The sequence below is a fragment of the Brachionichthys hirsutus genome, chromosome 8, assembly GCF_040956055.1.
Source record: "Brachionichthys hirsutus isolate HB-005 chromosome 8, CSIRO-AGI_Bhir_v1, whole genome shotgun sequence".
NCBI lineage: Eukaryota > Metazoa > Chordata > Actinopteri > Lophiiformes > Brachionichthyidae > Brachionichthys > Brachionichthys hirsutus.
In genome coordinates, this window is record NC_090904.1 from 3,265,039 (window position 1) to 3,280,719 (window position 15,681).

Here is a 15,681-nt window from a genome sequence, read left to right on the forward strand (position 1 = left end):
AATCACAATATCTTTAATTATGTCCTTAATTATCCTAGCACCTTCTTTCCTAGCAGAATAATTATTATTTTTAATTTTTTTATGAATGTCATTTCTTTCAGCTAAAATCTTTGTCGTCATCGGTCTATGCTGTGACCACTGTCATCCTGCAGGGGGCAGTAGCAAAAAAAGATACAGACAGCGGAGGTGGTGGTGATGGCTGCGATGGTTCCAATGGGAATAGACTTCTGAGCATCACGCAGGTCTCCAGAGCGGTTGGAGCCAGCCATGATTCCTGAACAGAAAGTTGAGAAGCAAAACCTTATCAATGAATTATATGCATGTGAAACACAGGACAAATTAGCAGGAGCATAACTCCAACTTTCAAAATAATAGTCACCACACAGCAAATAAAAGATGGAAAAGAAAATTAGTAAGGAGAAATAAGATTTTTTTACCCGTCACGGAGGGGAAGTAGATGCCGACGAGCAACGTAAAAAAGCTGGTGATGTCGGCCAACACGTAACGGTTTAAGTTGGTGACAGGGTCGTCCGGGTCTTCCACTGAATCGATGTCGTGTTTGGCAATCAGGTCCCCTTTCTCGTAGTAGTTTCCAAACATGTTATCTGCGCGGATGGGACAATGGGTCAAAGATTAACAGAGACAAAAGCCAGATTAAAGAACGGACATAAACATCACTCATCTTTCCACACGGCAAACCTTTATGTATATTTTCATGGTTTAAAATGTAACATTAACTGCTTTACTAGAACTTTTTACTTTTGCAAAAAACTTTGCAAAAAAAGAAATTCTGATGCTCACAAACTAAAAAAAAATAATATTCCAGTAAGTATTTCCTAGGGATTTACAACCTAAGTATGACTAAAGTAAGTACAGAATTCATATTCCTAAATGCTCAGATGAGTTTCCTGCTGGGTTCTTCTGTCAGTCAGATTAAGTTTAGTTATTCTGCTCTGTCTTGGTGATAAATTGCAATTCAGGGGATTTACTGGAGCTCGACGTCGATCCACATTTGCATTAGCACTCTTTCGATTACAGCAGCGTACAATGCGTGCAGCCCAAAGAACTCCATTGTATTGCGTAATACACATTTATTTATCACCTATCATCAGAACATTAAAGTCATTTTCAAGTTTGTTTAAAAGTAGAGTAGAGTAATTCTTCTGGTTTTTTTTTTGGTTTTTTTAAAGCACACTGTGTGAAAACGTCACGGATCTAAAACAGACGAACCGACCTGACAGGATTCCGCTCATGAGCCCCGGGATGCCCTGCACCTCCGTCACATTGTTGTTTTCAAAGTACTTGTCGCAGGTCGCGTTCAGGAGAGGCGAGTCACAGAACATGCGCCACAGCTGGGTGGTGACTGTCCCGTTGTCCGTCTCAACGGTCTTGGCACAAACGTCAAACGTCTTCCACACTAAAGTACGGTTGCCCAAAATGCACGTACTAGAGAGAGAGCACAAACACATTTCTTGAAGCACGTTGCAGTGGACGGTGGCAGGAAATCGTTTCGGTGTCTTGATATAATAAGTAGAATACATTCACGCTGCTGTTCGATTTAGCACAGCCCTACAAATGTAGGTCCAAAACTGCAGGTTGCAAATGTGCTAAACGTGTTTGCATTTGGCAAAGAGGCGGGCAGACACCCCGGAGAAGCCACCAATTCATCACCAGTGGCGACGCATAGAAGGACGCGCCACCTTTCACGTTTAGAATCACCAAGTCCGCTGTTGGAGGAAGACTGAGCACCAGAGGGAACCTACCCAGACTGGATTCACCTGAAGCTCAGATTAACATACATAGAAACCGCTGAAGTTTCTGCTTCGCCGCTCTACTTACGGGAACACGGGAGGATCGACGGCGGTCTTGACGACGCCGCCGTAGACGGCCAGGATGGAGAGAATGACACATCCCAGAAACACCAGGGCCAGCTTATTGACATACTTCACGCCAACGAACACCACAGTGGCCATGGAGGTCAGCAGGATGGTCCCGTACACGCGCATGTTGTTCAGCAGGGCGGCCTCCGCCTCGGCACCCTCCAGACCTTCCAGGGGGAAGATGGCCGCTTTTGGCACGATGTAGATCTGAAGGAAGAGGGTTATTATTATTAGTGTGTTTTTTTCCAACAACAAAAAAAAAACATGCAGGGAAAATACAGGAGCAGCTTTTTCATGAAAGTTCCTAACAGTCTCATCGTAGCTCTGGGGTATCTGGGCAGTAGTCGGACAAGGGAGTGTTACTTTGCCTCGTCTGGGGATTTAAACTGGCAGACTTCAGGTCACAAAGATGCTCCTCTACTTTATTGTTTACTGCTGACTTTAATACATTTCACCCCAGGTAAACATAAGAAACATAATAGAAGAAAGGAGAGAAACGCGCGGAAACACACGGGACATTAAGGGCGTTCTGCTAGAGCTCGGAGCAGCTCGCATAATTCTGCTCAGCTATTTTAATCCACCTTCATTAAAGAACTCAGGCATGGGATTAACATTTGAATTTAACTGCCATTATTACACTTTTACTACAGGCCAATTCAAGAATAGTCCCATCATATATAAAGCGGTAAAACCCATAATTAGCCTGTCAGTATCTGTCAGGCGCTCCAGATGATTCACAGTGAAGCCGTTACGTAAGCGCTGGGAATCTCTCTCTCTCTCTCTCTGTGTTTTCTTTTCTTTTTTTTCCAGCCAATCATTTAAATTCCACCAGAAACAGTTATATTAGCATAAAGAGGAAGTAAAACTGAGAAGAACAAGCAGGCAGCCATTTGGCCGGAGAAACGGATCGTTGCTAATAACAGCATATCACCAGGCAAACAAATCCCTTCCTTCAGTGTGAACCGATCAGGCGTCCTAAAATAGCAGCAGCGTTTTGTGTTCTTGGCTCGGGTGGAAGGATGAAACATATTCAAATGATGTCTCTCCACATCCGCTCCCTAACAATTCTGCAGGGATTGTTATTTTACAATGGAAACTAAGACAGCTTTGACCCAGAAGACAGAATTAACCTCCAGGAATGATCAAACTCTGCATATCCATGAGAGACAGAAGGAGAATAACAGAAGAAGAATAAAACACACTGGGCTCTTTTTCTTCTTTTTCTTCTTCTTTTGATAACAGAAGATGAATGTGATTAGAGCTGTTTCAGGGAACGGTCGGCCAGTGTCTTGATCTCTCATTAGTGCAGTATTTGCATAATTACCCAACAGTCCTTGCAGCGTCGGGGGCTGCAGTGGGAGACGTGGGATAAAAAGGTTGGAGGACGAGGATGAAACTCACGATGAAGGATACCTTCATTTATCAACTAATTCACAGAGCTTGAGAAAAGAAAACGAGCTCCAGAGGCCAGTGAGGACAAACTGAAGGAGAAGAGATCTACCTTCACAAGGCAGGAAGTGATGTCATATTTAAGCTAAAACCTGAAAACGGGTCCTACAGACCCAAATACCTTCTAAGAGTTAACGAGAGGAGCACTCGGAGAGAGCAGAGACTGCTGAGCACCTCAGTCTCCCTATATTGTGCTTTACACTAAATAATGGCCCTACATTTATTTTATCCATATTTTTACATTCCTTAACTGTGAAAACAAACCTTTAGCAACTGGATTCACATTGATATCATTATTAGTTTAGAGGTTATTCACAAAAAGCACACTTTCAGTAATGGCAGAACAGAAACTCCTTTGTGGAGATAATAAGAGAGATATTATTGAAAGTGTCCAAAAACAAAATCATTTTGTTGTGAAAAGTTACCCCGATATCAACTATATCTGTTTCCTCAGTTAAACATCGGTCAGTAATCAATGGAGATATTGAGGAACAAATTTTGAAGCTCCACTGTCTGCAGTGTTACAGAAAGTTTTCCAAGTGATACAGAATCCAGGATCTCTTGTGGATCATCACCAAAACTTAGACAACTGATCCTGGTGGGATTCCCTACATTTTCCGAATATTTCATCCAGATCCGTCACGAAAAGTTCAAGTTAGCTACAACGTCTCACAAGAATCCAACAATCACATAAATATTCACTAATTGATCGCACTGTGCTGAACCAGCTCTGGATTTGACATCTTTGATCACACACTTTTACACATTCAACAGATTTAGTGGCCTTGTTCTGTAAATATTGTCCATAGCATAAAGGTTAAAATAAACCCACGTGATGGAGTCAGTAAAAAAAAAAATAGAGAGGATCTTTCTCACCAAGAGGAGTTCAATGGCCCCCAGGATGTACATGGCTCCGGCATAGGTGGTCCCCAGATAGAAGCAGATCCCCACTGCTCCCCCAAACTCAGGGCCCAGGGAGCGGGATATCATGTAGTAGGCGCCTCCAGCTACACACAGACACAACAACATCAACAGAAACACACAGAAATATGTGTGAAAGTACACAAATATGTCCTTCTAATGCAGTAGATATAATTTAATTGAATGGCCAACAGTATGGATTGGATAATGTGTATTTCACCGTATTTAAATAGATTATATTTTGTCTTCACATTACTGCCCATGATATATTTTTAACCTCAACTCATACACAAATTCTAAAAAAAACATGTATTTTTTTTTCAAAATCTGCACTGTTATTAGTTAGATCAATCCAGAGAACGATAAAAAAAAACATTCAGGAATTGGTTTGCATCTTAACATGAAAACGATGATTGAACAACTGGCTGGTTAGTTTAGTCCAGTGCTTCTCAATTATTTTCTGTTGCGCCCCCCCTTGGAAGAAAAAAACATTTCGCCCCCCGAAAAAAACCCCCACTCTTGTATCCTTATTAACATACAAAGAAATATGAAAAAGAAATAAATATAGATCAACTTACAACAAAGAATAACTTTATTACCATTTTTTTTAGTCTGCAACAGAAAATGAGGAAGCCAAGTCTTTCTTCTTCTCCCACCGTATATTGTTTACAACCGCTCTTCTTCTGCTAATCCTCCCTGCGAGCACTCTGACAATCAGGGCGCCACTGCCAACTACTGGAGTGGATGTGCAATTACACTTTACTCTCGTAAGGCAAAAAAACATTTTCTCCGCGTTCACAGGCGCCCCCCCTGACATCGCACTGCGCCCCACCATTTGAGAACCACTGGTTTAGTCGGTAAGGGACGAGACTCTTAATTTCAGGGTCATGGGTTCAAGCCCCACATTGGGCGCATAACTTCAGGTGGCAAGATGACGTAGTTGGTGGGCTGTCACCTCATAGCAAGAATCCTAAACTCCACAGCAGAGTTTGCTTGGAGGGCATCTCAGTGTCCACCAGCACCACTGTCCATAATCTGGGGGTTATCGTTGATCAGGATCTGTCCTTTCGTTCTCAGATAAAATGTATTTCAAGGACCTTTTTTCGCCTTGGCAATATTTCAAAAATCAGGCACAAAGGGGAGTCCATGCTTTTGTAACCTCCAGGCTGGATTACTATCTGGTTGCCCAAAAAGCTCTGTTAAACATTTTCAGCTGATCCAAAGCGCAGCAGCTCGTGTTCTGACAGGAAGCAGACTGAGAGAACACATTTCCCCTATTCTGGCGTCTCTGCATTGGCTTCCTGTTAGGGAACGGATTGAATATAAAATCCTTCTTTTAAAGCCCTCAACAGCCAAGCCCCTCTTTACCTTACAGAGCTCATTATGCCATATTGCCCCACTAGAACCCTGCAGTTCCAAAATGCTGGCCTGCTCTTGGTTCCAAAAATATCCAATAGCAGACAGGGGGCGGAGCTTTCAGTTATCAAGCTCCTTTATTGTGGAATCAGCTCCCTGATTGGGTTTGTGAGACAGACACCATCTCTCTGTTCAAGAGTAGAGTAAAGACTTTCCTTCAAAGCTTATAGTTAATCAATAAAATAATCAATATGCTGTCATAGGCCAGCACTGGGGGCGTAACCTCATGACACACTGAGCTCCCCCCTCTCTATCTGATTATTTGTGTTATAAATATATGTCAGTAATCTCTCTCTCTTCCCTGTAGTCTTGTGCTCTCTCTCTCTCTGTTTGTCCCTCTTGCTGTCTCTCAGTCTGGAGCTCCCTCTGTCCATGGTGCTGCAGAACCTGCACCTGTGGCTGTCAAATCGGATATCCTTATCGCTAGCATTAGCATTTATAGTTTTTATTTCAGTATTTATTGTATAGCAGCTCTTTAGTCAGTGGTTTGTTTAACAGCTTATAAACTGTGAATCATTGGATGTATTGTAAATACATTATGTTTCTGTCTGCTCTTGTCTCTCTATTACTCTCTCTCCCTCTTCAGTTTGACTCTCCTCCTACCTGTCATTGTCTCTGTCTCTCCCTCTCTTTCATTGTCTCTGTCCTTCTACCTATATCTCTCTATTTCTTTCTCAACCCAACCGGTCAAGACAGATGGCCGTCTTCTATGAGTCTTAGGTTCTGTCCAAGGTTTCTGACAGTTAAAAGTAAGCTTTTCCTTGCCTCCATCATCAAAGTTCTTGCTCTTGTGGGACAAGTTGGGTTCTATCTTTCTACACCTGGAAAGTGCTTTGAGATAACATTTTGTTATGATCTGGCACTATATAAATAAAATGTAATTGACTTGATCATATTTTTTATAGATATAACATTTCAAGATTATCCTGGGTCGGGTCTCTTTTATCAGGGCTTTCACAAACAGCATACGGTAAGTGAGCATAAACAAATCGACTAATCGCCATTTTGCGGCAGCATAAAGACTGCCACCAGTTACAGCAGAGACAGTTATAATTGCCATTTACTTCCACACTTCTCTGCGAGCCTGCAATTTATTCTGGCCCTTTCTGTAGACAAAACAACTGGTAAGATTCAGGACAGTTTCACGATATAATAAACCAACATTACAAATAGATGTACTGCATAATATGCACGTCGCAGAGATAGCCACAAAACCACACGTTCAGTTGTACATGTCGGGAATTTGGCTGACATTTTATTTTGTGTAAATAACAGTGAGCTATAGAGCATCAGGTCCCAGACTACAGCTTTAAATGTTTCGGGGGATATCAAGCTGTGCTGGGTGTAACGTGCCAAAAGCAATCAGTGAAAATGGGAATTTAGCAGCAGACAGACTCAAACAGCAATGACTGTGTGACACCGGTATCTGCTCACCCACCTGGCACTACTCCATTGGTAGCAATGGCGCTCATCGAGATGGCAGTCAGCATGGTCTGCACAGAGGAGGAGTGGAAACGATAGAGGAGCAGAAAACAGGACATTAAATCACATTTACCAACGTCCACATTTATACAGTTAATAATGGTGATGATTTCCAACATTGTAAAAACAATACAAATAGAGAGAGCGAGACATATAATGGGAGTCTGGGGGTGGGGGGGGGGGGGGGGGAGACCCCAGTCGGTGATGTCGGACTTTCATTCCATCGGTATCTGTGAAGACGGTAATGTGGTTAGAGCCACCTGAGGGCCCGATGGACTGACGATCAGCAGCGAGGAGCAAGTGGCACTCTCTCTAATCTGGTCATAATGAGGCCACAAACTCTCCCACCACGACCGATAAGACAGTAATTGTTAAAGTGTTTTATCTGATGAGGGAAGCAGCCATGCAGGCGTCGTCTGTCACATACTGAGTGACTGAATCACGGCAGAGCAGCAAGCAACAGATTTACAAGATCTACACGTTATGCTCTATGAGCATTGTGTACATTTTGAAAAGTTAAACTTGCAACATGATTGGAGAGGAGTCACATGTTCTTGTTCCCCAAAAACCTTCGATGGATATTAACAATTGTGATTGGGTTTGGCTGAGCATTGGGTTGGAGGATTATTGCTGAGGATTTTTTTCATCCTTTCCTGAACCAAAAAAATCACAAAACAAAACACAGAACTTTCAAATAATTTTGATTCACAAAGTGTCTCAGCACCTTGGGAGAGAGCTTCTAAGATGGAAAACTGTTACGGGGATATGGAGGAGACTTAAGAGGATTAAGAGTTTCTTAAACAGATGATAAAGTGGCACTAGGACAAGGTCAGAGGAGTGACGGCCACAGCATCCAACCTAACCTGTCGACCTTACGTGCGCATCAGCACCTGATTGGTGGACCGGCCGTGAAGGCAGGATTGTTCTGGAGGTTGTAGAGCATCTATTTTTTTTATCTTCAACCCAGAGCATGTAGCCGCTATCTCCTCACCACCAGGCAGCGTAGGTAACCTAAAACTGTGACAGCTTGATGGAGTATGCGCTAGCATACTGGTTCTCCAGCGCTGCCTTCCTCTGTGAAGAGTTACTGTCTGCACCTCTAGACTCTCATGCATCCACATGTACCGTGACCTCCAAGGATGTCAGGAGATTATTCTGCCTCGCCATCTGTCCTGGTCACATCAGGTCCAACAGCAGAGAGCGTACACAAAAAGAAGAACTTTCTTCTGAAGCAGTGTGAGGATAGGGAAACTCAAACGCTCCTAACTCATCGTGATTACAGGCTGAGCGCATAAAATGTGTTTGATGAAGGAGCTAATTTACATTTTGAAGGAACGGTCTGCTTGCCGATACCGTGACACTGATACTGGATGGCACCAGGCAACGAACATTTTTGTTCTATCCCCCCCCCCCCCCCCAAAGCTCCAGACAAACTGTGATTTGGCCTCTAGTAGACCTCTACATTTGAGCAGAAATTGGTTTTGACTGGAATGAAGTTTTTTTTCTGCGCTGCCCTGAGAGCATGCTTCATTAGCATGCTTCATTACACAACTGCAGAACAGTTTTATCGAGCACAGCTTCATCAGCTCGCAGCAGAATTATATTTTTCAGTGCTCTGCTTATCACTTCAAATTGCTGCGGATGGCTGAGGGAATGGAGGCTATCCTCACTGTCAGACTGACCTCACGGCCTGAGCGCAAGAGGATGAGGTGCAGTTGCGAGAGACGGGCTGGGGGGGAGGGGAGTGTCGCAAAGCAGGACAAAATTGGATGTCAGAAAAGCAAAAGAGGAGCAGAGAGAGGAAATAATGGCAATGTAAAGTGAAAAGAGCAGTGGAATATAAAGAGACATAAGGGAAAAAATAAAAAAAAAGTAGATGAAAGCATCTTTAGCATTTAAATGAGTCACGACACGGAGCAGAGCTCCGTTCCCTTCGCAGCATTTTGAGATTCGAAACATGGAAGTAATGAGGAGGGCCAAGCAACAGATGACTTTCCATCTAGAACACCTAATTTTATCTCAGTGACTGTCTTCATAATCTGGGCTGCATAACACACACCTGCAGCCCATCCACACGCATGCAGACTTAAAATGCATGCGTGCACAATTTCATGGTTGTTGGTGTAGCGCATCAGAGCTGTTGCACATGGAAGCCCCATTCCTTACGAACTAATGATTCCTACAGAGCGCTGCGTTTTGTCGGCTCGGTAATGTTCTGTCAAAATGCTGCACGATGGAGAAGCGGCGGCTTGGAATGGATATGAGCTGCGGTGATTGATCATCACATGAAAAGTGCTCCGTCTCTGATATCCCCTCATGAACCCCATCAGTGAATAAAACATGGGGTTGAGCTGCACGTCATCAAGCTTGATGCACGATCTCTGCTGTATTGCTGGCATCCGCCACAGGGCTGGGTGGTTATGTGTTATATAAGGCGCTTTGAGAGGAGAGAGGTGGGTGGGTGGGTGGGGGGGGGTTCTAACACACCATTCGTGCCCGGGCTTATCGCCCTGGGGCAATGTGACTGATAAGAAAAGAATGTGAGAAAGAAAGAAAGAAAGAGGAACAGAATGTGGGTATAAATGATGTGTGAAGAAATCTGGGTGCATGTTCAGGAGAATAAGACAGCCATTTGGGTATTTGCGTTTGCACGGCTTCCTTCCTGTGTAACGCTGAGCACCAGCTTTCATCCACAGGAGTCTACTCTTACAAAGATAAGCCTGAGAACAATTTAAGAGCAGTAAAGGATCTGTTTTGGCATTCATTGTCAGTTGAACAACATTTCAGGATGACACACACTGCTCATAGGCACCAGGTAATTGCGCTCGATTGACACACTTGGCTTGATTTTGGTCATGTAATTTTTCAAATTGCACGCCTTAAGTTTAATTAAATATCTATTTCTCATTTGCCCTTGCCCTCCGTCAGTATGTTAAAAAGCCCTCTTCACACTGTCACAGGGAAACACGATTGGGAAGCATATTGCTTGCGTGTCTGTGCAGACAACTTTGCTATGGCTGGGATTTGAGGGGGCTGTTCTATAAATACACTTGGTGCTAGAGGAGAATCTAGGCTGCACAAACACACAGACATGCCAACGTAGAGTCACTGCGTCACAGCAAAGCACAGAAGAGACACACAACTGACTGATAGAGCACCACAATTTGAGTTAAGCTGCCATGCACTGTAACATAAACACACACACACGCCTCTTTTCTCCTGGTTGGATGTTAGTGAGAATGTGGAATATGCCTCCTGACCATTAAAGGCATCCAACAAGTCAAACACGACCACTTTGCAACCAACGTAGTATTTCCCGTTTCCCGGAGTCTCAAGGCGAGGGAGCTGTCAGTCGAGCAGAAGTCAGACTGACAGCTCCTCAGCTGATGCTAATGGCAACCAGGGAACATCACAGCATTTTATTGTACATTTATAATTCACTTAATACACTTAAGCTTAAGCAACATCACTCCACTGATGGGCAACATGATCAAACTGGATAAAGTAATAATAAATCCATAATAAATCTTGTTCTGGAGCTGACATAATATTCACTGCAGTAAAGGGTTAACCCCTAACCCTAACCCATATTCACTGCAGAACACAAAAATAGTTATTTCTTAAAGGTAACAGGATCATAATATACCGTACATACCACACCAAACGTGTTTGTTTTTGTTTAAATTCCAATTCAAATCGATTTTAATCCGTTTTTTGAGAATTACGGCCTCATTGGGAATTAATAGAATTGAACTACAGACCATACCGTGCTGTTGGCGTGTGCATGTCATGGGATTTGCTGACAGCGATGCAAAAAAAAGAAAAAACACTTTAACCTGAGTTGTGTTGTGTGGAATTATGTTTACTCTTTGCGTCTTATCATTGCAACGACACAACACAAGGTTCAAGAGGACCAGCGTTCACTGCGCCCACTGATGCTTTGATCTGCACGCAGCAGGAGAGAAGATAATCTTAACTGAGGTATTGAACCTCATCCCAGGTCGAACTAAAGGCAACAGCTAACTTTGTTCTAGCATATGTTCACCTGTCGATGAGCTTCAAAACAATCCATAGATTGACTTGTGAAGCAGAAAACGTCCTCTCCCTCGCCTTGTACCGCTTCATTGGCTGGAAGAGTTTTGCTCAGTTTGGGACACATAAACAATAGTTATAGAAACAATAATTTAATGTTGAATGTGTTCCCAGTTTGTTACTTAATGATATTGTTATATGATTAAACAGCTATCTTTATCCAAATAAATACTTTATGCAGTTTTACATAATGCAACTGAGGATTCCTGCAAATATAAATATGGTGCATTCAATTTTAAAAGATTACCTGGTTCCTCCCTTAATCTAATCCCAGCCGCTCCATTTCTTCCTCAATCTCCGCTACCTTCAGTCCTTTTAATAACGTGGGATCTTTTACTGTTGCACACTTCATTACCTGTGCACTCTCTGCAGCCACGTCTGCTGTAATACGTTTCTCTCCAGCTTAATGTCCCTCTTTAATGACATCCACACCCACACTGCTCTGCAACAGAGGTGCTACAATAAAAAATAAAACAGAGGTAGCACACTCACTGTGGTACAGCACATGGTGACGATGACAAAGGTTCCGATGACACCGCCGATTCCCACCAACCAGGTCATCCTGAGGAAGAGGATCACTCCGAAGATGTTCTGGATGCACGGCATATAGACGCCCATCAGAGTGCCGAGCTGAGGCGCCTGCAGGATGAAGAGGAGGGACGGCGGTCAGACTGACTTCAATGGAAATCAAAGCTAATTAATTAACGAGCATTATTTTCCCATTCATGAAGTGGTTTGTTTATTTCCCTTCATTTTGATGACATTACCGATGAATATTCAGCTTTAAAAATCATATAAGAGAGGGTAACATCATGGGCTTATTTGTGACGAGCCTCAAACTACAGATGTGCATCACAGGCAGAATGACCCCCCCCCCCGCTTCACTTTGCTATGAGTCAGTGAAAGTCAACACCAACCATCCATGCTGGGAATCTCAGTGTGCACATTTGTGTGTCTAATTATTTCACAGAAGGTCGCATCCAAAGACAACACAACAAGACGGTTAAGCTGCCACAAAGGCAACAAGACATTTACGACCACAGATTGTTGCTGTGCAAGATATTGTGATATTGTGATATGGTGCTTTGGGTGAGAATACCAGCGACTGTCACAGCACTGTTTTTTTTTGTAATTCAATGTGATTGTTTTTCTTTGTGTAAGCCCTAAATGGGTGCTTTCTTTTCATGTTGCAGGCAGTGATTCAAATGATAAAACAATTCTAAATATTGGAAAAGCTGCACCTCACTCTTTTTTTTTTCTGATGAAATAAGAGACTTTAATCTTTTATTTGGCAGGTTCGCCGTTTGCAGTCATAGTGGGGCTTGGAAAATCGGGAAAAATACGCGAAAACTGGGGCACTGAGATGAAAATGAATGAGTTAAAGATTAAGGAAAGGAAACTTTGAGATCAGGAGGCAACCAGGGGAGCAATCTGTTCAATGGCAGGTTATTGGTAGGGCGTTATTGCGGGTTTTGGTGCAGTGCTACCCCTGGTGTAGCTCAGTGGGCCCAGAGCTGATCTGTACACCCTGAGAATCCTTTCATGGTCTTTGCATTGAAGGTAATTACTTGGAGAATGAATATGCGTTTGCTGCACAGATTTAGAGTGAAGGTTTCAGGGATGTTCTGTGTGTGCGTGTCCAAAGTGACGGTATGTATTACACAGGAAGGGCACATGGCCTGACCTGGGACATAATGGAGGTATATTCATTTCCTGCTCGAGGACAGCCTGGCTAATGAAGGCTCATTACGCTGACATTCAGCCGTGACCTTTATCTCTAAGTGTGAGCACAGACCTTAACTGCCACGTCAACACATCACAGATAGCGCACACTTCTTTGTAACTCACGTACAAACAAATAGGGTGAGAAGAAAGCTGATTAGCTGTGGTCTCTGCAAAGATGCTGTTGCCAGAGTGGATTTGTGCAAAAACACACACACTTATTCATATTATTAAATTATTGAATTTGCTGAAACAGGACAGCCAGAACACAAGATGGGGGACTCAAAAAAAAGAAAACAACAACAACAACCCTGCACTGGGAACTGAGAGCAGATGCTGAAAACCAGACATTTAATCAAATCATCCTGACAACAGATGAATAATGTTGTGTCTGCTGCTACAGTATGTGATTTGCTTGAAGAACATTAATAATGCACTGTTTGTAGAGATGATGAGAGGGAGCGAGCATCTTCCGGATGGGGAAACAGAGGAAGGGAGAGCGAGTCCAAACAGGTCTTACGAATTTAATTATCTTCTAATTTCCTTTAGATAAACAAGGGCATGGGATCTCACACTCAGAACTTATCTCCAAAACCTGGCAGTAAATGTGAAGACGTCCTATCATATCATATCATATCATATCATATCATATCATGTCTGTGATACATGTAATCTGAACCAACTGTGACTTAGAAAAATAAACAGCCTTAAATAGAAAAGCACTCAGAGAACACAAACCTCCGCCGAGCAGCACGTTCCCCTCCTAATTAGATTTACACCGTCCACATGGTGATCTGGATCATCATCAAAAGGTTCCAAGGTATCTTGCTCTCTTTAAACACCAACCACGAAAGTAAATCGGAGTTGATGTGTATTTGTAACTGATTTTTAAATTCATAAATGGAGTTTTCAATGTTAAACTTTAATATTTTTTTCCTGACCTCATTCTGGATCAGTTCCAGAAGACATTTAGCATGATAGTTCATATCGCACCCCTTTTGTTATTGTCATTTTTTGGTGAGTACATCAAAGACATATTTTAGAAGATATGATTTTTTGAAAAAGCCTCCAGTATAAGTAAAAAACATTGTATCCAGACGGGTATCCGGATCACTCTCAAAATTTAACGGGATATAAATTAAACCAAGACCCATCTTCAGATTGTTGTTTCCCCCCCATCAAGCTACAACCAGTAGTTTTTCTGGAATCTTGCAAACAGACAGACAAACCCTTGCAAAAACACAACCTCGGTTGGGAACAACGGTTCAGTCTTCTGACAGCACATTTTTATGAAGAAAATTTTCTCTTATCTGAACGTCGTTTCTGAAAACTTCACAGCTCAGATGTACGAATTCATTTATTTTGCAATAAATGCTTCAAATTCATCACAATCTACTCCTACACAGTATACCGGCGGGGTTGCATGCTTTCATTGTATGTGGGCAACATTTTTACATCTATAATTGTCCTCATTGACACAGATTTTGCTCCATCAAACTGAGACCCACCATCTTTAGTCTGTTCCACTACTTAATCCTCACAGCAGTGAATCTCTGCTGTGCGCCTCAGTGGGCCTCAATCAAGGGTCCCCATTACGCTCCTCTGCGGGAGAACAAGCCTCATCTCTCTCCCTGTCACCTCCTCCGCTACACAATGTTTTTTCTGTTGTCTAAGATATGCAAATCAGATTGCGACTCACTGCGAGTGTGTCCTACGGCGTGCCGGAGAGGAGTTTTCATCATCTGCTTGTCAAGGATTTAAATATTTTTTACAATGTATGGAATCCTGGATTCATCCTTTAAAACAACAATTGTATCCAAATATGCATTGATTGGAAAAGTTCTAGCGTCATTAAAGGCTGGTGATCGGAAAAACGATCCATTATCACTTTCCCTGTATTTCCTTCATCAATATTTAGATTAGCACAAGGTTGAAAGTTCAAGAAGAACTTCATTGTCCATTTATTTAAATAAATCAGTAAGAGCAACATGGTATATTTTGTTTTGCATGTATTTACAGCAAATAACTGCAGCAGGAGAAATGCTTTCAAATTCTTTCCTTCTCATAATCATCCAGTAGCAGTGCTGTAATTAAAAAAAACCTGATTTTCCCCTGACGCGTCCTTCGGGGACTCGGTGTGTAACACACATTAGCAGTCTGTGGTTGCAGGTAGAAAGGAGCATCGTCAGCACTTTGTTGTGAGACTGTAAATGGTTTTTGCTGCTCTTGCAGAAAGCAGTTCTGGTAGGTCTGTAATAAAAAGTATATTATTACAGGAAAGCGAGACAGAATTTACATCCAATAATTTAGAATAACTGCGAGGAATTTGAGGCTCTTTAAGTTATTCTAAAGCTGTGACTGTTTAAATTCGATTCTTCACTTCCTTTCCACATTCTCTCCATCACTCTGCACTGTTGACCCGAGGTACCTGAAGTCCTCTACCTTCTTTACGTCTATTCCTTGTAACTTCACTGTTCCCCCTGGGACCTTCTCATTTACACACATACTGTATAAGCTGTTTTACTCCTGCTCACCTTCATTCCTCTCTTTTCTAGAGCAGACCTCCACTTCTCTAAATTGTCCTCCACCTGCTCCCTGCTCTCACTGCAGATCACAATGTCATCTGAAAACATCATATTCCAAGGCGCTTCCTGCCTCACCTCATCTGTGAGTCTATGTTAGTTAGTGTATGAGGTTTAGTACATGTCAGGGGATTTCT

At 42.5% G+C, this 15,681-nt stretch overlaps 1 protein-coding gene across 1 annotated transcript in view; it reads right to left on the reverse strand.

The window, feature by feature from the left end:
- Nucleotides 1–116: 116 nt before the first annotated feature.
- The window catches only part of LOC137898042 (solute carrier family 12 member 5-like), an 80,786-nt gene continuing 65,221 nt past the window's right edge, over nt 117–15,681 (reverse strand). Inside the window, exons 4-10 of the mRNA XM_068742037.1 lie at nt 11,733–11,879; nt 7,105–7,159; nt 4,206–4,336; nt 1,840–2,087; nt 1,235–1,446; nt 438–605; nt 117–274 (exon numbers count right to left, since the gene is read on the reverse strand). Coding sequence (XP_068598138.1) covers nt 117–274; nt 438–605; nt 1,235–1,446; nt 1,840–2,087; nt 4,206–4,336; nt 7,105–7,159; nt 11,733–11,879 — 1,119 coding nt within the window. The remainder of the gene's footprint in view (nt 275–437; nt 606–1,234; nt 1,447–1,839; nt 2,088–4,205; nt 4,337–7,104; nt 7,160–11,732; nt 11,880–15,681) is intronic.